Genomic DNA, 22,363 nt, shown 5'->3' on the forward strand with positions numbered 1-22,363 from the left:
ATGTTATTTGGCCTGTCTGGGTCCCGATTTTTCAACTGGGAGGAAAAAAAATAAAGGCTGCTAAAAGGAAATCCAGCACAGAGGCACTCGTGCGTGCAACCGACGGGCCACCTGCATGGATTGAGATCCTCTGCAGTACTTTGAAAGTACTGCAGAGAGAGGTGAAAAGGGTGAGAGCCGTCCGATCTGGAATGGTGGACGGGATCGCATGCTACAGTGATAAACAGTAGATAAACAATAAACCATAAACCCTGTAGCACAAGACTCATTTTACTGTTCCGATTTGAGTACTGCAGAGGATCCGGTTCCTGCATGCATGCACCTGAACGAGGAGAGGGCACTGAACCACACCGGGATTTAGCTGCTCGGCTCAGTGGGCACATATTCACTCGCCGCGATCGCGATCACCCCCTCCCTTTCCCGGGACGAATTGAAATATTGAACCGGCGACGGCGACGTGACACGGCGATTCCGAAGGTTGCAAGCCGTCCGAGCCCACGCTGCCGTTGGCAGAGCCGACAGGGCGTCGACACACCGGGGACACGCATCGAATCGCAGAGAATTAGTCACGCGCCCGCACGGGGACGGGGACGGGACGGGACCGCGCGCCGCCGGGGGCTCCCGATCCGCACCTGCTGGCACGCCGAGCGCCACGCAGCAGCAGCAGCGCATCGGCGTCGCCCAGGCCCGCCTGCCGACGCCGCCCCGCGCGCATGCGCGAATAGCCAGCCGTCCGCGTCCCACATCGCCAAATCTCCGCCGCCCGCATCCACCCGTACGCCCCGCACCGATCCCACCACGCATTCCCTCTCCTATCACGGCGCCCGCCATTCACACCTCGCGCCGGCGGCCGGCGCGCACCGGATCCCGTGAGCCCAGCCGGCCGGCCGGCCGGCCGGCGTGGCGTTTGCGTGAGCTGATCGGCAATCGCGCGCGTGGGAGAGCTAGCCCGGCCAGAGCCGCGCCGCCGTAAAGCTTGACCGGCGGGCGCGCGGGGCCAGCGCGACGCTGTCGGCGCCCGGCCGTCCTTGCTCCTGCAGCGCGCGTACGCGACGGGGACAGCCCGTGCGGCCACGCCAGGCCCGCGCGCGGACCTCCTAATGGTTTGGGTTAAAACCGATTTGCGGTGGATTGGATTTTGTATTGGGTCTACTTTAATTTGGTGGGAAATGTTTTCTCTAGCAATCAATTTGGTTTGGTTTTGTTTCACAAGAGAAACGGTTTGCTTTGGTTTTAGTCATTAATACTACTGACTAACTGCTCACTTAACATAGGGTCCACTAGTAGGTCTAGCTACACTATTTTGCACAGGATAGCTACCAGTCATACTGAGTCGTGTAGTTTCGATAAAGTTTTATAGTGTGAACGCGAGGTTTTATTTCCGGGGTCCGTCTCTTAATGTGGGGTCCACGTGTAGTTTTAGCCACACTGTTTTGCAGAGAGTAGCGGCCAGTCATACTGAATCATCTCCAAAAATTCCAATCAATTTCGATAAAATTTTATAGTGTGAACGCGAGTTTTTATTTTCAGGGTCCGGCTCTTGATATGGGACCTATATGTATGTCTAAATTTCTAGCAGACTCAAATGGTGTGATTTGGTTTGGTTTTTACTTAGTATATGGGTTGGTTTGGAGTAGTTTATGTAAATATATTTAATAAAAATAGTTTGGTGCGGTTTTGGTTTGGATCCTAAACCATTAGCACCCTGACGCGCGCCCGTCCCCCTGTATTGTATTGTACTGTACCGTGCGCGTACCGGGCGGGCCGGCGCCACCGCCACCGCCACCGCCACCCACCTCTCTGACGGACGTGGACGGTCGCGGCGTGACGCGACACCAGCTAATCCGTCGCCTCACCTCCGCACGCCCCGGGCGCGCAAGGCGGGGAAATCTATTTGTCGCGCGAGTGGCTGGGAGGCGACGCGTCGCAGAGGCGCTGTTCATCTTCAACCTCGCGACACGGGGCGACAGGGGGAGGCGGAGCAGCGGCGGCGAGCTAGGGGAGGGAGAGGGGTGGCCGGGAGGGGTGGTGGGTGGGCGGAGCGGCCGGCAGCGAGGTCGCCGCCGGCCGGGGTGGCGGTGGAGGCGGCGGATCTTTAGGGTTCGGGGTTGCCGGGGTCCGGGGGAGCTCCATGATCACCGGACCTAGAGGAGGGGGCCAGGGGTGGTGGCGGAGGCGGTTCGGCCGGCGGAGGGCGCGGTGGCGCTCGCGCCGCCGGTCGGCCGGGGCCGGACCTCCGGTGGGCGGTGCCGGTGGCGGGGGCGAAGAGAAGACGACGCGGCGGTGGCTAGACGGCGTGGTGGCGAGCTCGATTAGCGTGGCGGCGGTGGAGGGCGGCGGGTGCGGCGGGGGCGGCGCTCGCTTCTGTGATTGGACGCCTTCCAATCACAGAAGACGATGAATAGACGCCCCCTCGCGGCCGGCCGGCCGGGTGGGTCATCGTGACCAGCTGTGACGACCCGTGGCCGTTCCTCCACTCCGTACGTGGCCCGCGCCGCGCCGCGCCGCTCCACTACTCCGCGCCGGCCGGGGTGGGCGTTGCCGCGGATCTTAAAAGCGGCCGGGTTGCTTCTTGTTGTTGCCGTCGGCGAGATCTTTTCCGTTTCATTTCGAACCAAAAGGGTGCTTGCACTTTGCATCGTCGACAGTTTCATTTAGGTGCGTTCTACATCACCAGAAAGAATATAAATCCATGTGAATTCGACGATTTGAATGTTACACCAACTATAGTAGTATATACGTGTGCACATCAGATCAGGGCACACACGTGTCTATGTATCCAGCTGGTCTGAAGCAAAAAGAAGAAGAAGAATTTCGCCTAGCTAGTTTGGCAGCCGTTCTCGTATATATGGCTCACGTGACGATAGTACTAATGCTGTGTGCCATCGCGGCACCTACGTGCTCCAACCAATGATCAAGTGTACACAGTTACGTGCGTATGTGAGCATCGGATTTATTGAGCGGTACTGGTATCGCACGTGTGTAGAGGAAAAGAAAGACATCTAGCTGTACTGTGCAAATCCATTCAAAACTGTTTACAAAAATTCTTTGCTGCTGGAGCCTAGACCTCAGAGGCATATGCATGTTCACAAAGTTGCGCGCGTAGGAGTGGTAATGGGTCATAGTTCTCATACTTTCTTCACAATCCAATTTGGCCCTTAGTTTTTTAGCTCAAAATTAAATAAAATTAGAACTCCGCTCTTAGATTATTTAGGTTAAAAATTACGGCCCTTTACCACTGGTAGGAAAACCAGCGGGAGATAGGTATGGGTAGGATCGGACGATCCCACGACCAAGAGTGGAGTGGATATAAGTGAATTTTCTACCGCTAGCGTTGAAACTGACCGGTGTCTGGTTAGGGGACATGATTTGCTTGGTCGCTCTATTCCACAGTTAGTATGAAATTTCAATCCCTGCAGATTCCTCAGTGATCTGATAGTTAGGGGCCGGGGGAACTACCTTGTCGCTGTGGTCAGGAGGTTGGACTGGACTGGTGGTCGACGATGAAGGGGCGTCGGTCCGGCCGCCAGGTTTTGGCGAGGCAACATCACTGGTTTGCGCATCCAATAGTCAAAGTCAACATTTTACATATGCCACGAGTCGAGTGGGAATCTGTAGCATCTGCTTCTTCCATACCGCCACACATGCATGTAGCTAGCTGCTAGTGTTAGAAGTTCTAGGATCTTAAGCTCAAAAGGAACCACATAGATAACGTACCTTGATCTTTAGAGCCACTCATCTTCTTGTTCTTGCCTCTGTGTGTGTGTGTGTGTTTAGTGTGTGTGTGCGTCGGTTTTGTTCCCCGGTGTTGGCGACGGGAGGTGATCAGTACCTTGAACGGGGTTCTCACCCTGTTATTTATACCCGTTGCACACCGGGGGGGGGGACCGCCATCGTAGAGTCGGTTGCCGTCCCTGATCAGGACGGCACGAGAACGTTCGTCCCGTTCATTGATTTTCTTTCATTAATTCATCTTATCACTTTACTGTAGATCATTCAATGAGCTTACTGTTTAAGCTCACAGATCATCACGTTATCCCAACAGCTAGGTGCCCTGATCGACCAACATGCGACGACGACGTTCATTTTCTACAAGAAGCGCAGAAATTCTAGCTTACTGCGGCGTGATAGGGAACCTACGAGGAATAATAATGAAAACTGTGCGCGCAGTCAAGCTTGTGGCTTCACTACAAATTAGTAAAGACTAGACAGCTTAGATGTTCACATGTTTGACTAATTTTCTTTTTCCTAGCTATAACAAGTGTATATCGTCTGTGGCAGGTAATGAAAGCTGTTTTCTTAATCACACACAATGGCATCTCGTACCATCTATATCCTCAAAGTGGGTGGCTTTAAGATCCGTGTTGCGTCGTTGGTGATGACTGGTGCGGCAGAGATACGAGCTGAGAGAGTATATTTCCTTCAGTTCAGTCCATACCAGAGGACACTGCAGGTAGCAGGACATCAGTTACCTAGTCAAAGAGTAATGACGTCAAAAGATTAAAACTTTGACCAAACATGCATTCCAGGACAATGCATATACAAAAATTGGACCAAAGGTACATAAGCATGTTGCGTAAGACGAAATTAACATCATGACTCAGCAGCATGTACATGCACACGCTACTCCTATTAATTCGTTTGAACGAAAATGACCCCCAATGCAATGGCCCTGCTGGTAACCAGTAACTGTCGTTCAACGCCTAACTCGATCCCAGGATGGATGAGCCTCAGCTCAAGATCGGATCATATAGACTAGAGTACTGCCAGCAGTTAGTTTACGCTGAGACCGGTCTTAACTATACCGATATCACAGATGAGATGGTCACATGCAAGAAAAAAATCTTAAGCACGCTTGATTTATATCTATTTATTCCTTAAGTTAAGCGATCGATATTACGTCATTCGCATTATGAATTGACGGGCTGCATTATATATTGGTGGTGATCACCAGACCCCCACACCCAGAAATTTTATAAAGTCCTCCGCTCCAAGAAAGTCGTATCCTTGCGGGCGCACGCTTTTTGCAACCGAGGAAAAAAACAAATCAAAAGGTAGCTGGGGGGAGAGCCTGCTGAAAAGCTCAAACCCTCCTCACTTCCACGCCTCTCCTCCCTTTCCACACTCCGGCAGCCACTCCCCATGTCTTCTAGAGGAGTAGGAGTAGGAGGAGGAGGAGGGGTAGGCGGCGGCGGAGGAGATCACCATGGCGTCTACCACCAGCACGGCCACGGCCATCTCGCCCGCGCAGATGGGGCCGAGTTCGTGTTCAGCAACAACGACATGGAGAGCTTCTTCTTCAGCCAGCCGGGGTCGGGCGTGGTCGGTGGCGGGGGTAGCAGCAGGACCGGCGCCGACGAGCTCATGCCGCCCAACTCCAGCATCACGGACTACCTGCAGGGGTTCCTGGACCCCTCCGGGCTAGCGCGGCACCTGGACACGCCGTGCCCGCCAGCGGAGGATGCCCCGGTCAAGCACGAGCTGTCCCTCGATGCGATGAGCCACGACAGCCAGGGCACCAGCGGCGGCGCGGCCGGAGAAGGGGCCGCGCTGCTCACGCCCAACTCCTCGGTGTCTCTGTCGTCCAGCGACCGGGAGGGGGACGGCCAGCCCCGTCGGTGCAAGAAAAAGGCCGACGATGAGGTGGCCGCGGAGGGGGATGAGAAAGATCAGGAAAACTCCACGAAAGCGTACGCGTTCTCTCATTAATTTGATGCTACTAATCTCTGTGTTCATCTCCAATTCTTGCTCGATTTGCACCATCTCTCAGTTTCTGATCCTTCTTCTTGGTGCATGTTAGATCTAGTCCTACTGTTGCTTAATGAACAAACAAACTTTTCCTACTATATGGTGCGAACATTAGGGTTTGTTTGCAATTGCTTCTTTAGGGTTCTTGGATCATCATCAAGGATTTTGAGATCCGGCGGCCAGCTCCAGATTTCGCAGTACTGGCTGGCTATGCTTTCCCTCTTCTTTATCTTTTCTTTCCGTTCCTTTTTGGTCCCGTTTCCAGTATGACTTTCTAGATCATTTGGTACTGTCCAATTCAATAGGCGGCGACGTACTCTCCAGAAGAGATCTTCCTTTGAATTAAACAATTGCTGCGTGCCGCAGCCCGCAGCTTCAATATTTGACCAACTAGCTTCATATCTGAAGATGAAACCCAAGATTTCTTTTCCCCCCTATTATAAAAGGTTTTATAGATTATAATATATATCCCGGAAGCACCGAAAGCATGCAGCCATAGATCTAGAGTATCTTCTGCAAAAAAAAACTAATAAATCTGGATATGGCATGCTTGATCGATCTCAATCGCCAACAGCTCGCTAGCTAATCTAATCTACTTAAGCTAACTCTCGCTTCTCGTGGTCACTATAGATCTACAGCACATGTTCGACTGATTGGCGCAAAAATATAGCCCTTGGCATGCAATATCTACTTCATCTATAGCTCTAGCTAGCTAGCTAGCACAAATTCATATCAAATCACTGGATTCGCGTCGCTTGATCGGAAAATGTGAAACCACATGTAAATGTGACCACAAGATCTATCTCAACCGTTGATTTCTCTTGGTCCAACCGTTGATTCACCTCACCTAATGTACTCCCATTCAGTCATGATCAGTCTCACCATTGATTCAAAATAATGAAGGGCCACGAAAACATGTGTGGTCACATTGTACATGTGAAAAATCCATGTTCATCGTCGATCGGTCTGATGCGTTGGTTAAAAACTTACCATGTAAATATATGTAACTACAGGACCAAACCCAACAAGAAGAAAGCCGAGAAGAGGCAGAGGCAGCCCCGCGTGGCCTTCCTGACCAAGAGCGAGGTGGATCACCTTGAGGATGGCTACAGGTGGCGCAAATACGGTCAGAAGGCGGTCAAGAACAGCCCTTACCCAAGGTTTGTATATATACTTTGGCAGTTTCATTTGTTCATACCAATCTATATATAGCCGCGCCATTATAATTGCATATGCTATCGATTGCGTACACACTTACGCTAGCAAGTACTCCCTCCATTTCAAATTATAAGTCATTCCAAGAATCTTAGAGAGTCAAATTTTTTCAAATTTGATCAAATTTATATAATAAGATAATAACATTTATGATAACAATCAAGTATCATTAAATTCTTTGTTAGCTATATTTTCATAGTATACCTATTTAATATCATAAATCTTTGTGTTTCTCTATATAATTTTGGTCAAACTTTGAGATGGTTTGACTCTCCAAGATTCTTGGAATGACTTATAATTTGAAACGGAGGGAGTAGCAACCAAGGTACCCAATAATGCCCTTATAAAAAAATGCCAAATAATATGCATTGCTTTACCCGCAAAAAAATGCATTGCACTTGTGTAGTACACCTTATATATAGCCTTCTGATCATGTGTAAAAATTCTCCGGCGAAACGCATGCAGGAGCTACTACCGGTGCACGACGCCCAAGTGCGGCGTGAAGAAGCGCGTGGAGCGGTCGTACCAGGACCCGTCGACGGTGATCACGACGTACGAGGGGCAGCACACGCACCACAGCCCCGCCAGCCTCCGCGTTGGCGGCGCGCACCTCTTCATGGCCGGGGCGCACGCGCTGCCGCCGCACCTCATGCCGCCCGGCGGCGGCTTCCGGCCGGACCTGATGGGCATGATGCGTCACCACCCCACCATCCCCTCGGGCGCAAGCCCTAGCATGTTCCTGCCGAGCATGCCGCCTCCGCAGATGCCAGCGCCGTCGCCTCCTCCCCCTCCTCTTCAGCAGCACCACTTCACTGACTACGCCCTCTTGCAGGACCTTTTCCCGTCGTCCACAATGCCCAACAACCCATAACTAACTGCATGCCACACAATTAGCTGCTAGCCTAGATCGACACATGAGATGCTTCTTCTGAAATACTCGAGTTTGCGTGCGCGCGCCAAATGTGATCGCCTGATGACCCTATATTATTGGGCTTGGTCTTTGCACGGTGAGGGTGTTGTTGTTATTGATTAATCTGATGCAAGCTTTCATCTTAAACTTTTGCTTGCATTTCTTCCTCTTCCATTTGTCAACTTCTCTCCTACCTCGCGCGGATCGGAGTACTAGATGGAAGTTACTTTATTTGTAACTATCGCTAGAACGGCAACATATATAATTTGTCATGTACTCCGATCCGCCACAGCCCGAGCGCCGCCGCCACAGCCGCCGGCGCGCCCCCGCCCGGCCCCCGGCGCGCCGCCCCCTTGCGCCCCCGCCCGAGTGCCCCCGCCCCGGCCCCCGGCGCGCCGCCCCCCTGCGCCCCCGCCCAAGCACGCCGTCACCATGCACCGCCCCCTTGCACCCCCGCCCCCCGCCCCGGCCTGCGGCGCCCGCCCCCGCCTGAGCGCCGCCGCCTCGGCCGACTGCCCCTCCCCCGGCCATACCTCATTATTTTGGCGTCCTCCGCCACTGAAGAGGGCTACTATTTCATTTCTTTCCCTAGCTGCTAGTTCCCATGTGAAACTCAAGAAGATGCCATCTCCACTTCTTGTTTTCCCTAGCATGGTGTCTGGATGGATGCCGTGTGCAGGCGTGCCGCTTCTCTGGTCCATATGTGTAGAGAACTGGAAATGTTGGTGCATTATGTAAACAAGAGTTTGTTTGCTTTGGTGTTGATTCATCTCACTGAAACGGTTTCTTTTGTGAGTAGCTAGCCATGCAGAAAATGCTTTCATACGGATCTTTATTTGTTTCGGTGGTAGCACTACCGAGAAAATAATTTGAGGCTGTGATATTCATCGATGCTAGCTGTGACCTTGCTATACATGAGGCTGTGATTTTAATTGATTTTGTTTGGTACACATGTAGACTATTGAAATCAAGAACGAGTACTGATGCATGTCCTGTCTCAACTTCACAACCGGTGTTGTGGCATCTCTGTGAAATTTCATTTTTTTCCGTGAACGTGATTGAGCACCTATTTCATTAAAATGATCGTGAATTTATTATATCGGGCTAGCTTCTAATTATCCTTTTTAACTGTATGAAATATCTTGTTTGTGTTTCCCCCAGTTTATATATTATACTAATTTATTATGCCCTAAATTGCATTGCGTGCATATTCAAGCACAGGAGGCAAGTTTGTAAAGCTTCGAAAGTACTGGTCAGTTGGTACATGCTACAATTTTCCTCTAGTCAAATTAGCATAGTTGATACATCTCTAGTGGAACAAAAGTAGATCTAAACATGCATATGCATGCATTTTTATTTTAAAAAGGTTTTATACAGATAAATTGAAATCTTTTTCAGCAATACTCTACATATATTTCGTAAATCGTATATTCTCTTTACCACTCTCTAGTAGACGTATAACAAAATTAATTTTACAGTCCTGAACATTTTACAAATGTTGACGGCTACAGCTTAAGGATCCTATACACGTGCGTGGGCGCACTTTCTAGCCGGATTTTGTTGAAGCGGGTTTGAATTTTAATAGATTATCCAACCCCGAGTACATTAGCATGCATGGAATGTTAATTTTTACAGGCACAGTTTTTTTCTTTAAATCGGTATTTACCTAGCCCCCCCCCCCAAATGTTAAAGTTGCACCTTGCTTTGTTTCAGTTTCCCTCTTTGGTATAGCTGAATTCCCTAGTTTTTGGTATGTAGTCAGGACTCAGTACTAGTGCCATGTCCTTGATTCCCTCTGCCGTCATTTTTGACCAAACCATTCCCACCTCTTATACTTTAAGACACACCTGAAAGCTAGGCCGCCATAAATTAGCTACTCCTTGCCTATGCATCCTATTGACAGGAGCTGAATGAGTGGAATTGCAGGTTAGGTACGTAGCCTTGGGAAATTGACAAAGGAAAAAAAAAGAAGTCAATCCAACTCTTCGACCTTATTTTAAAATATTGCAAGAGAGTTTAGGAAACAATAGGTACGGTCATCTTGATGATATACACACAACAAATAAATCATGGATACAGGTTCCCGAATGAAGAAATGGGAAGCAGTTAAGCGAGAAAGCTACTCATGCACTAGTCTTTACTCCTTACACGTAATTATCGTTGAACACCACAATTATTTGGCAAATTAATTACTATCTAGGAGCGGAATCATGTGTAAAGCGCGTGTACTAAATTATCAACTCCTACAGGTTTAATTTGTTTTGATTAAGCACACACGCATTTAACTTAGCTTCCTAATAAATTAAAGGTGACGATTATTTATACTCTCTTATTTTAACTGTTGTGGGCCCGTTGAGGCATGATACACTTGCTCGTCCGTATATATATAGTATTTGCCTCCATACGCTTAATATAAATAATGCCCATGCTGATTGCACGTACGGCCGGTCAGGTATTATATCGATCCCCACGCAAGAAGTAGTATCAACGACTCATCAATTATATTTGTACGGTCTAATACTGATGATGAACGACTGTATGTGTCCTTTATTTCAGTGTGCAAATTTATACTTATTAGTACATCCGTTCTAAAATATATATATAATGTTTAGAACATGATATTTAGCTAAAAAATGAACTAATTAGCTTGTTGGAAACATTATATACAGGGCCGTCTCCAGGAATTTGGGGCCAGTGCAAAATGCAAATTGAGGCCCTAATTTTTTTTAAAAATATTTAGCCTAATATTACTAGTTAAGATTGAGCGGGTGCTTGTATTGTTTATCTCTTCTTATACATTTTAGAACAACTTTCACTGCTGCAAAAACAATTTGTAGGAACGTCCTATTTTTCTAGGGGCAGTCAAAATGTAACCCGCTGTTATAAATGGAGCGGAGCTACTGTAGCACCTGACCCTCTCCTAGAAAAGTATTTTTAGGACGGGTGACCTCATTACCCGCTCCTGAAAATATGGCTCATTTTTCGGAGCGGGTGATGGTGTCACCCGCCCCTATAAATTGATTTCTAGGGACGGGCGACGCCTCCACCCGCCCCTAAAAGCTTTCAAATTAGTCTAACCACTAATTAAACCACTAGGGGGCCGTATAATTATCAGATTATAGGACAAATAAAATATTTAGGCCACTGTTGATTAATCTAACCACTTATTAAACCTACATTTGAGATGTTTTCATTTCTAATCTTTGAAAAGGAAAAGGAGAAACGAAGTGAATACTTACACCTTGCTTCGAGAATTTTATTATTTACTTATTATCAACCGATATTTACCAAAGCACCAATCAGTTGGACGGCTGATCAACAAAATACCTAAGTACCTGACGAACGGACATGCTACAGACCTATGCCTATACTGGGTTTGGGGGCCCACCTATTTGTGGGCCCTGTGCGAGCGCCCATCTCGCACACCCTCTTGGACGGGCCTGATTATATACTATTTAAGAACGGAGGGAATATAGTAGTTTTTTTAGCAAAATATTGACACCAACATGCAGGCACCCACTTGAGTTTTTATTAGTTCATTGGCCATCCATTCATCTATATATACAATGGATGGCTAGATGAGCAATTTTTTTGTATTTTTTAAATTAGATGCCGCCCCGTGTTTAACTTAAATGTCACCCAACAAAAAGCGATGCGTTTCATTGAGATCCTAGGGCACCACAATTTTACTCACCCAAGATAATGATAGATGTTTTATTGTAGAACATATAAATAAACTGTCCGTACTTTAAGCTAACCTAATAGGATGATTGGATAGTTTCTATAGCATTACTTAGAACGTTATGTAAGAAAATGATGATGTGGTAATCGAGTTAGAGAAGAGAAGAGAAAACCTTTTCATGCAAAAAACTAGCTCTACATGATCGAGAACAATGGAGAAGTAGGATATGAAGGGGAAGAGAGAGAACATTGGATGGTAATTTATTTTGAAGAAACTATTTGGAAAGCTAATTTCTACGTGTGGTTTCTATATAACATGTTAAGTATGGAAAATACTTGATAGTGTCTGGTGCGACTGTCCTAAACAACTAAAGGTAGACAGCTAGAATAATATTTTAGAGCATCTCCAAGAGTCTTTCTAAATTTCACTCTCTAAATTATCATTTGGAGAGCCTTCTCTATAAAAATCGCTTTTTATATGCTTTTACTCTCCAACAGCTTTTCTATATCCTGTGTACACTCTAGAAAGCTATGTTCGTTATCTATCTTTGGCTAGCAAGAAATGTGGAATGGAGAATGGCTATGTTTGAATAACCATTTAGAGAAGCAGTTGGAGGGTATTTTTCAATCAAAATCTCTATTTCTAACAATGGGGAAGATATAGAGAGTCTCTTGGAGTTGCTCTTACATATGACTATTGCAGATTTGCAGCCATGCATGTTCCTTTGGCTTTAGATGTGATAAAGAATTCCGAACAAAATCATTTCATATGTATATAACGATCGGAAGGACTTCAGTAGAATAAAACAAATGGATTATGATGCAAGTTAGGTTCCTTGGGAATTGGATGTGATGTGATCTGATGGATCATAGAGACCTAGACTCGGTAGTAGCCCACGCAAGTTGGATGATTTCCTCAAATTCAGCGGGGACTTTATATTATCCGTTGAAAAGTTTGGCTCGTTAATCATACTATATTTTAGGCTGTGCGTATGTGACCGGTCCCGCCTTAATTACTTGTCCACCAGTTCACCATTTTCTGACGCCTACAACCAACAAAAATTAACATCTTGCAGTCGTTCCGGTGCAGTTTGCCACCCACATGGCCACATTGTCACTGCCACACACTGCCTATATAACACAGAGAGAAGTATATGTACAATACAAATACTACAAGGTGGTATCTATAGTTTGGTGAGCCAAGGCTGCTGCAGAGATAACAGTTATGAAAACATCCACATCATCAATATGCCTTACCTTTTAGCAGCTGGAAAGGCTATGATGATCCTGATGCTTGATGGCTAATTTTGGTGCTAGAGCACAACGAGCCCGCACACGAAAATGAACTTTGTGTGTGACATCCAAGGATAATAATCCTGTAAAGAATGAAAGTGAGAGATCACGAACTACTACTACTCAAGCGAGCTAGCCGGCTACGGGTCAGAATTTGACCCCAGGCATATCAGAATCCGCTTGAGGACAAAGTGGTGGCTGGCGGGGCCGGCTCTATATTTTTAAGTTTAAAAACCCTTAGACAAGCAAGAAGATAAGAACCTGTTGAACTAATTTTTAGTATCAAAATTACAATATATAGTACGAATAATAAAAATTACTTTGCAATATATGTACAGCTCATAAAACATAACAAAAGTGTAAAAAAGTTAAAAACAATAACCATTATGATTATCTTAAATAAAAATATAATGCTGCAGTGCCTTGTAAAAAATTATATGCACTAACTACCTATATGTGATGGCTTTCAAAGGCTTATTATGATGGGCTTTCAAAGATTTATATGTAAAAAAAATGTATGTAACATATTATGCGTAAAAAAATAATCATTGTCATGGACTTTCAAAAACTTATTATGCCAAATAGAAAATAATATATACTGCTTGCCTATATGGTCTTGGGCCTCCATCTCCATGGGCTCCCGGCGGTAGCACTGCCTGCCCCCGAGCCGGCCCTGTTGGCTTAACGCAGTGCTCCCTTCGTTCCAAAAAATAAGTCACTTTAGGATTAAAATTTGTCCCAAAAATAAGTCATCTTACCCAATATAGAAGAGAATTTTTACAATGATTAAAAAATAAGAGCCATTCATCTTACAGAATCGTACGATGGTCAAGGTACGAAGTATCTGTAAGTACCTAGACTAAAGTACCTGACGTTATAAAAATATGGGACCGAATACTAATTTAATTTAATTTTTATAAATACCTTCCATTTATCAATGGCTAGAAAAAATATCAAAGCAAAAGTACCTGAAAGTACCTATTGGTACTTTACAATAATTGTAACAAAGCTCTATTTAGAAGGTGCATGGGTATGGAAAAAATCAATTAGTATCAAATATGAATAATAATAAGTGCAAGCATAGTCATTTTACTTTATTAATTTGTTCTAGAATTCCTAGAATGATTTGTTTTTTGGGACGGACGGAGGGAGTATACCCCCCAACGTTTAACGTGCCATTTGAATTGATCTCACAATCGGCACCCAGCTACTACCATAGAATTTTTTTGCCGACTTTTTTTTCGACGTAAGAAACGTGACAGGGAATCCTATATCGTGGAAAGGAAGCGATCAGCAGTAGGCGTCGATCCGTCGGTCATTCTGTCCATCGTTGGGTCACCGACAAGGACGGTTCCTCGAACCACATAACAAAGACGCGCGCCCTGTTTTTTTTTTCCCTGTCAAGACTTGCAGTCGTAGATAGGCTCGCAAGTTGCAGGTCAGACGGCGCGTGCGAACGCACTGCTCGGGGATTCCCGGCCGGCCGGGCGAAATCTTGGGACGGAAAGGGCGAAAGTAATGGTCTAGCGTAGTGGCCGGTGGTGCTTGGCACGAACATGAGATGGGTGCAGAGACGCAAGATGATAATTTTTAGGTTATTGGATCAACCTAAAAAATTAATAAAATGAACTAGAATGTTATTCTATGTAAATAATTTAGAAGAAGAAATAAACTAGAGTAACATAGTAATGTAATTAATTAACTGACCTACGAACACCATTGGATATCCACTTGCATCCTTAGGTGGATGCAATAGCGAGTGATTTGTTTTTTTTGGAAAATAAAGTTCTATTTTGATTCTCAAACTACTTTAATAGTCTAATTTTCAACTTTTAACTACAGAACAGAACAGGTAACGGGAATCCATTTATACTGAGCCGATGAAAGCATCAGTAATGTCTTTGTCGGAGGCACTGGACAAGAGTCAGAGTCATTTTATTATGCGGACATATTCTACCTAAACAAGTGATAGTATAATTCAAACTCCAACTCTTTTATAGGATACATAATGATGCCAAACACCAGTTCTAGGATGACTTCATTCAAAAAGTTCTAGGATGACCGTGGCAATGAAAGGGAAAATATGTTGTCAGCTACATGTTTATTACATATGAAAGAATGAAGGAAGGCCTGGGTATCGTTTCCTTCTTGGAGGAAATGTTTTTCAAGAGCCTCTTTTGCAGTTTAGGTGTTGCTATGGTGGTGCACCGAACTGAAGACTAAAGCGTGTAGCATGATATATGATGTCACGTCATTTTCTCCTTCATATGTATAGGCTGTGTGTAACATAGATATACAGAGGCTATGATTATTCTTAATATAGTTGTGCTATAATAACATAATTATCTAGGTTAATAAAGCCTAAATTATAAAAGACATATATAAGTAGTTCTTTTAGAACTTATTATGAGCACTCCACTAGTCATAAATAAGTACTCCCTCTATTCTAGTTTATGCGCTTTTGACTTTCCAAGATTCATTTTTACTATATGCATCTAAATATACCAAACACAACCAATAATTTAAAACGAAGGGAGTAAGTCTTGTACATCGGGATAGCCTCTAAAACACAACTTTAATTAGTAACCTTTATAAAAAATATTTATAAAATATGGTAAAAATATACTTTTGAAACTACACGTCTATACATATCGTAATATAACATTTTTAAATACCCAAATTCAACACATAAAAGGGGATATCCGATAGTTCAAGAGAGCCACCATAATTATGCGATTGGGTATAAATCAAACAATTAACGGACATAGTTTTGTTTGAAAGTCAATCTAGGATAAGAAAATAATGATTCAGGTTCGCAAGATGAACACTGGTTTCTTTGTGTTGTGGCTTTGCAAGTATAGAAGTGGAATCATTATGTCCGTTAATTGTTTTTAGGAAGACCGGTACTATATAAGCGAAGGAGGGGCACATCCAAGAAATCTCGCACAAAACTTTCCAGGATAATGTGGTCGGGCGCGATGTTTCCTGGAAGATGCTTCAACGTCCAAGCACATGTTGAAATTTGATAACCGTGGAGCAACTACCAATGATCAAACACCAATTTGCTGGGCTGTGCCGTTAGACAGCGACTCTTCGAGTGTTACTGCTTTGTACGTTTCCCCTTTTTGAGAGGAAAATGTTTGAACATTTCTAGCTTGGTGAAGCCTCTCTTTCAAGTTTCAGCTGTTGAATGATTCATTCAACAAGTCGGTTTGTATGCTTCTTGGATCATAGATGACCACACCTGCACACCATCAAAGAACAAAGTTTCCCTGATAGTAGGATATACCTGTACAGTTGCAGGCATATAGAGCCGCCAATATCTACAAATAGAAACTGATCGAGTTTATTTCCCCATGCTATATATGACGGACCGACGAAAATGCATACCACCTTAGCCTGAGAATGATCAATCAAGCACGTGAGACTCTTTTTTTTTGGAATTTAATATTTGTTAATATCCCTAGTTGGTGGAGAGGTAGGAAGTTATATTTCCGTTTGCAAAAAAAAAAAGAATCACTTGTATAAATAGAGCATACTGTCAACTAACAGTTTGTTGATCACAAATAGCTAAAAAATTGTCCTGTATACTACTGTAAAAATAAAAAAATGTAAGACTTGCTTTCTGGATGGACTGCAGAGACCAAAGTGCACCCCTACATCGTATACCTTTGAAATTTCAATACATTGCAGGACATTGATATTTAAATTTGACATATAGGAGTATAAAGCATTATATCAGCTTGCATTGCGTCGAAAGCTCCTTGTTTTTTTTTCTGTAAAACCAAATGAAGTGCTATTACATCTTTATTTGTATTATTGCAACTTTTTTTTTTGCTGAGATCCTTTACGTGCAATTTTTTGAGAGGATTTTCAAGTGAACTTGGTGTCGGTGTGAGAGCTGTTACAGTGAAGCAGAGACCTGTTTTGTTGGGCTTTTCCATATGTTTTCCACCCTGTTCAAAACCGAATTTCATATGGGCCAATATGTGGGCTAGCTAACCCAGAGAACTTTTGTCGCCAGACAAAAAAAAAAAACTAACTCACAGAGAGACGCTGGAGCATCCATCGTCAAGAAGAGATATTAGTTGCTGTTGGGCCGCTACTGAATGGGATGTTGGCCATATGCGTGGAGTCCGTACCACGGTCTGGTTCTATTGGGAAAAAAGGTAAAATAGCCAAAATTGTCTCTGAACTAGAATTTTTGTTGTTTCAAGTGGCACACACATAACGAGTCGAGTGCTATCCCAACTACAAAAAATTAAACAAGGAACATAACAAATGCTCTTAACAAAAATAGGTTAGGTGACAAAGATTAGTTAATTAATTAGGGCCGGGATGGACGACGGTGATATTCACACGATAAAAAATAAATTAGTTAGGTGAAACCCTTGTAGATTCACACACGACATGTATTGATTTGGAACCGTGGGCGTGGGCATATGTTTACTTTTGGTGGTCTCACGTTGAGCTCGGCCGACTATATGAAGGTGGGGTGGTTCTGTAGTTCGAGGCGGGGAGGGGAATGGTTGGCGTGTATAGTCCGACGGGGCAAATACGTGCCGTGTTGGTTAGGTCCACCTTGCAAGGTTAAATCGGATCGATTCGCCGTGTCTCGCGGTTATGAGGGCCTTGATCTCTTTGTCACACCGTAGCAAATGAGATAGAATATTAGAAACATAAAAATGGATAATATTCTGAATCTTAATTTGTATGCCCCAACTTGGGTGTTTAGATAGGCAAACATTAGTAAGAGTCTATCTACCTAAAATATGGGGCTAAAACATGGAAAGTAAGGATACACCTCTAGTTGCTTTTTCTGCAAAACAAACCACCAGCCAAAGGCCGTGCATATCTAGATATGTGGGCTAAGTTATACCCACTGGTCGGGTAAGCCTTGCTGAGTATTAGAATACTCAGGGTTTGTTGCCACCATTATTATTTCAGGACCCCAGGACGTCGACTTCTGCCCCCTGTTGCGTCAAGTTCATCCACCGGGATGTAGAGGAGTGGCAGGTCGTGGAGCGAGACCCTTAGGTTAGGGGTTTGTCGGGTTGTACACTCGAGGGCGGAGTATTCAGCCCATCTGTTTTGTTGGGACCGGTCTGACCGGTATCCCTTGGGCAGGTGCATGCACGCCGGTCTGACCGGTTCTCCTATCCGGTCTGACCGGTGTTGTTAGGCTGAGAGTTGGCAGCAGTGTAGGGTAGTTTGTTTTAGTGTAATTTCTTTCAAGTTTCAACTTTAGTCCTCCAGTTGTAAATTTGTGAGGGTTCCAACTTATGTAAATTAACTTTGTAATTGAAACTCGGTTTGTAAACTTAAAGTCCTATCGCACATCATTGTATAATTTCAAGTATTTGTGTCGTGCTTGTACCATCTGTGCCCACCTTCGCGTTGGACTACCGGTATTGTTTCGATCGGGCCGTGGGTTGAGAAGGGATCGCCAAATTAAGTTGTTAAGCTAATGCGCCCGATGTATTCAAATAATGGCCATTATGCTTAATTAGAGTTTTAATTTGGCGGTTCGGTCAAAAAATGAAACCCTCCTGGGTCGACCCGACCGCGCCGCCCCCCTCGCGGGAGCGTCGCCCCGCCGGCCGCCGGCCGCCGCCCTCCTTTCTCGCAGCAGCGGCGCCCCACCGGCCGCCGGCCTCCTTCCTCGCGGCAGCGTCGTTCCTCCTTCCTCTCGGCAGGTGCGCTTCTCCACGCGTCGCGCGGGGCTCTTCAAGAAGGCCTTCGAGCTCTCGCTGCTCTGCGACGCCGATGTCGCGCTCCTCGTCTTCTCCCCCGCCGGCAAGCTCTACGAGTACGCCTCCGCAAGGTCAGTTCGGCCTCCGCCCCCCTGAATTAGTTACTTGCTTGCTCGTCCAGTCCAATCCAATCCAACCAGTTTTAGTGAGCTAAGCACGACCCCCCGCCCAGTTCGGTCCCGGCGTCCGTGGGTCTTGATCCCGTCCGGCGGCGGCGTGCGCTAGCTAGACGGACACGACGGCGAGCCACCGTCCGTTACTTGCTTTGTGCTGATCATGCTTGTTTTACTGCAATTTCTTGATGATTGATTGACCTATTACTACGACCCACTGCATCTTGTCATGACTGAATATGAGATTCTATTCAATTCTGATCTTGTCAATACATAGCTAGAGTTTGTGGTATGTTCTCAGCTGGATACCTGCTAGCCTACCCTTGCAAACCTGCATTAAGTCATTAAGCTTTTGAGGGCTCTATTGGAAGAGGATTTGGTACTATACTACTGTTCTTTGTAATAAAATTTAAGCAACCTCATGAGTTCGTGTTATTCAACATAAGGAATATATCAGTACAGTTACCACATCATTTGATATGAGCTATTGCAAGTCTGCAACATCAGTTGTTGCAGTGTAGTATGTTCTTCAGTTCAACATATAATTTAATTCAGTTCAACATAAGGAATATACCTTTTTCTGCTCCAAGCATATCGGGACAGACTTGCTAACGAAGCATCCATATGTGCAGGCATAGATGGAGTGGGAAATATGAAGCTCATTTGTGGGACATTTCTTGCAGAGTAGAAGGACATAGAAGAAAAGGGAAATAAGGTTTCATATATGGCATGCTGTTTCCCGCATTTGTTTCAGTCTATTCTCATTTATCTATCAGTGTGCGATTATCATGAGTAGTGTGTTCTTTTGCAGTGGTAGAACATGACTAGGATTGTTTCCAGTTAATAGAAGAGCACAATTTTGTATAGCACTCTCCAGGCCACATTTCACTTAGCACAAACTACACTCAGTCATAGAATACTTAAAAATGTTATGTTTCTTTCATTGTCGGGTCAACACTGAAGTTGTTTTTTGGGTATCATATAACTCTATCATCTGTCCAAGATCCCCACCTGCACATTAAGATTGTTCTGTGCCTTATTCTGATCCTTTCACTTACTATTGTTGGCATTGCACACTTGGATGACCATTAATATACAGCAAAAGTAGCTCGGTAGTCGGTATACATTTAGTACATTTAGTTGTGGTGATAGTTTGCTGTGCGCCTAGTTAAATCTCACATTTCACTGCCTTTCAAATATCTCTGGATCTCTGTTTTCTAAGTTCTAGCTACATAACTTCAAAAGTAGCTGCATCCTTTATCACAATGTGGTTCTGATACAGCTAGGAATATTTGTGGACAAATGATAATTTTGTTGTATTTGGTGATCGGAAGATTAACTGGATGAAGCATGAGCATTTTCAATTATAAATATATCTGGCAGAATTTCAATGGAGCAGGTTAGAAACACTCTGAATAATTGCAGTTCAGTGCATTTATACTCTGCATTTTTTTTACCTCAAGCATTTTTTTTACATGAAACAGATTCATTTTGTAGGATTCATCCAAGATACAAAATAATTGATGCTGACGGTAATAGTGACAGGCTGAGATCAATGATGTTTATCAAACAAATATTCAGATCCATATGGTGCCTAACATCCATTTTGATCATTTACTGAAACAATATGTGTTGTGTTGAAAGCTTGAACTCGGTAATGTAATGATGTATTTGACTACTGAGACTTTGGGCTTCGTTTGTATTTTGTAATCCATGTCTGAATGCTATGGCTTTGGAGGTATTTTGATTTGCAGGAAGGATTTTTCTTGAGGCTTGCATATGCTTTGGAGGTATTTGTGGGCTTGTGGCTGGTCCGTGCATAGCCATTTCAGGGTACAAACTGCTTGTTTAATCATTGTGAAGCGAGATGCATGCATGCTGGAGTGGTTCGACCCTGTGCGCTGCATGCGGAGTGGCTCGACCCTGTGCGCTGCATGCGGAGTGGCTCGACCCTGGTGCCCCGCGGGCCAGTGAGGTTTTTAAAATGTGAGGTGCGGGTTGACCCGTGGTCCACTTTCCACTCTGACGGGCCAGAGGGGCAGCAACAGGGTTGCTCCGATCCGCCCCCCTTGCAGGTTGACCTGACGGACTCTGAATGGCTAGAACTCCTCCTGAGCCAGGATTTCGATGTGGGTATGGATGGGCTTCAAACTGCGGTTGGGCTGAACGGACATTCACGCTGCGTTTGTAATTAGGGGTGGTAGAGCCTCTTAAATAGATAATCTTAACAGCCTAGCGCGGAGCATCTCCAGGAGACTGCCTATAATACTAACTAAAATTAGAGAGTTTGAGGCTAGATAAAAAATATAAAACTTCTAAAATAGAGGGCTAAACCAACATATACTCTCTAAATTAGACTCTCCATCCAGTTGGCCCTACATGTCACACTCCATCTTCTTCCTCCCCCACCTCTCCATCCCGGCGCCCCACCTTGGCCCACCGCTAGCTGCCCCCGCGCCAGCCTCCGACAGGCTCACCACGGCCTCCGCTTGCCGCACCACATCGCCCTCCGCCGCGCTGGCCTCCGCTCGTCGCCCTCGCGTCGAACTCCAACGGGCTCACCGCGGCCTTCGCTTGCCGCCTCGGCTACCCCACGCCGACCTTTGTGCCAGCCTTCGCAGAGGGAGGAGGCGCCGGCGGGGGAGGCTCGGCGGAGGAGGATGGGGGTGGCACGAGATCCCAGGGAGCACGGGAGGGTGGGATCGGGAGCTCAGGAGCGGGATGATGAGTAGGAGGGGTTCGGCTTCTTTGTCGAGCGAGTGGGATGGGATACCGAGTAGGATAGCTATCCGAGAAAAATACAGAGTTTGTTGGATCCAGTTTTTGGTGGAGTTTCACTTTTCTTAGCTAATTCATCAAGGATAGAGAGTTTCATGGAGATGCTCTTATCTTATATAATTTTAAACTAAAATATATAAGAGGCAAATTGGATTGTGAAGAGAGTACTGTGCTCATGGTCCATTACCACTCTAATTTTTAATGGACCAATCTAATGTGCGGGAGGTTCTAGCAACCGTGCGTCTTGATATGATGTATTTTATTGGAAAAACAAAAGAAATCACCAATATAAATCTACAGAGCACGACAACAATGTTGCAATCAATCGTTATCGTTGGACTAACACGGGTGCGAAGAGAAAGGTTAGGTCTACATTTCCACATACCCCCCTCTGCTACGGCCTACACGAGGATAGATGGAAGAGCTACGGGGGCCTGGGCGCCTGGCCATGTTTGTCTCACGAGTCATCACTACTTACCATCCATATCGGTCAAGCTAAAGTTGTTACAAAACTATAGGTCAACCTAAAAGTGCAGGTTCTATAGCGCTCGTACTACCCGGCCTGATATATTAGTATATGACTGGCATGTTATTTGGCCTGTCTGGGTCCCGATTTTTCAACTGGGAGGAAAAAAAATAAAGGCTGCTAAAAGGAAATCCAGCACAGAGGCACTCGTGCGTGCAACCGACGGGCCACCTGCATGGATTGAGATCCTCTGCAGTACTTTGAAAGTACTGCAGAGAGAGGTGAAAAGGGTGAGAGCCGTCCGATCTGGAATGGTGGACGGGATCGCATGCTACAGTGATAAACAGTAGATAAACAATAAACCATAAACCCTGTAGCACAAGACTCATTTTACTGTTCCGATTTG

At 45.4% G+C, this 22,363-nt stretch overlaps 1 protein-coding gene and 1 long non-coding RNA gene across 4 annotated transcripts; both read left to right on the plus strand.

Annotated features, from left to right (window-relative positions):
- Positions 1–4,984: 4,984 nt before the first annotated feature.
- Positions 4,985–8,205, plus strand: LOC120671881 (WRKY transcription factor 71-like). The gene is made up of 3 exons (XM_039952142.1): positions 4,985–5,690; positions 6,762–6,908; positions 7,429–8,205. The coding sequence occupies exons 1-3, from the start codon at positions 5,143–5,145 to the stop codon at positions 7,832–7,834; spliced, it is 1,101 nt and encodes a 366-aa protein (XP_039808076.1). The 5' UTR covers positions 4,985–5,142; the 3' UTR covers positions 7,835–8,205.
- Positions 8,206–18,387: 10,182 nt separating this feature from the next.
- Positions 18,388–20,491, plus strand: LOC120676785. Of its 3 annotated transcripts, XR_005675988.1 has the most exons (4): positions 18,388–18,671; positions 19,346–19,428; positions 19,996–20,112; positions 20,211–20,491. It is a non-coding gene; the product is annotated as an uncharacterized LOC120676785 (long non-coding RNA). The 3 variants fall into 3 exon arrangements; XR_005675987.1 differs by having other exon boundaries at positions 19,346–20,112; positions 20,198–20,487; XR_005675986.1 differs by having other exon boundaries at positions 19,346–20,112; positions 20,211–20,487.
- Positions 20,492–22,363: the final 1,872 nt, after the last annotated feature.

Source organism: Panicum virgatum, chromosome 5N (genome assembly GCF_016808335.1).
Source record: "Panicum virgatum strain AP13 chromosome 5N, P.virgatum_v5, whole genome shotgun sequence".
NCBI classification, from domain to species: domain Eukaryota; kingdom Viridiplantae; phylum Streptophyta; class Magnoliopsida; order Poales; family Poaceae; genus Panicum; species Panicum virgatum.

What these genes read in the sequence shown, in the direction of transcription:
- LOC120671881 (XM_039952142.1), top strand. Translation starts at nt 5,143, where the DNA reads ATGTCTTCTAGAGGAGTAGGAGTAGGAGGAGGAGGAGGGGTAGGCGGC. An exon ending in CAGGAAAACTCCACGAAAGC is followed by an intron (nt 5,691 to 6,761) that starts GTACGCGTTCTC and finishes ATGTAACTACAG; the next exon opens with GACCAAACCCAACAAGAAGA. An exon ending in AAGAACAGCCCTTACCCAAG is followed by an intron (nt 6,909 to 7,428) that starts GTTTGTATATAT and finishes AAACGCATGCAG; the next exon opens with GAGCTACTACCGGTGCACGA.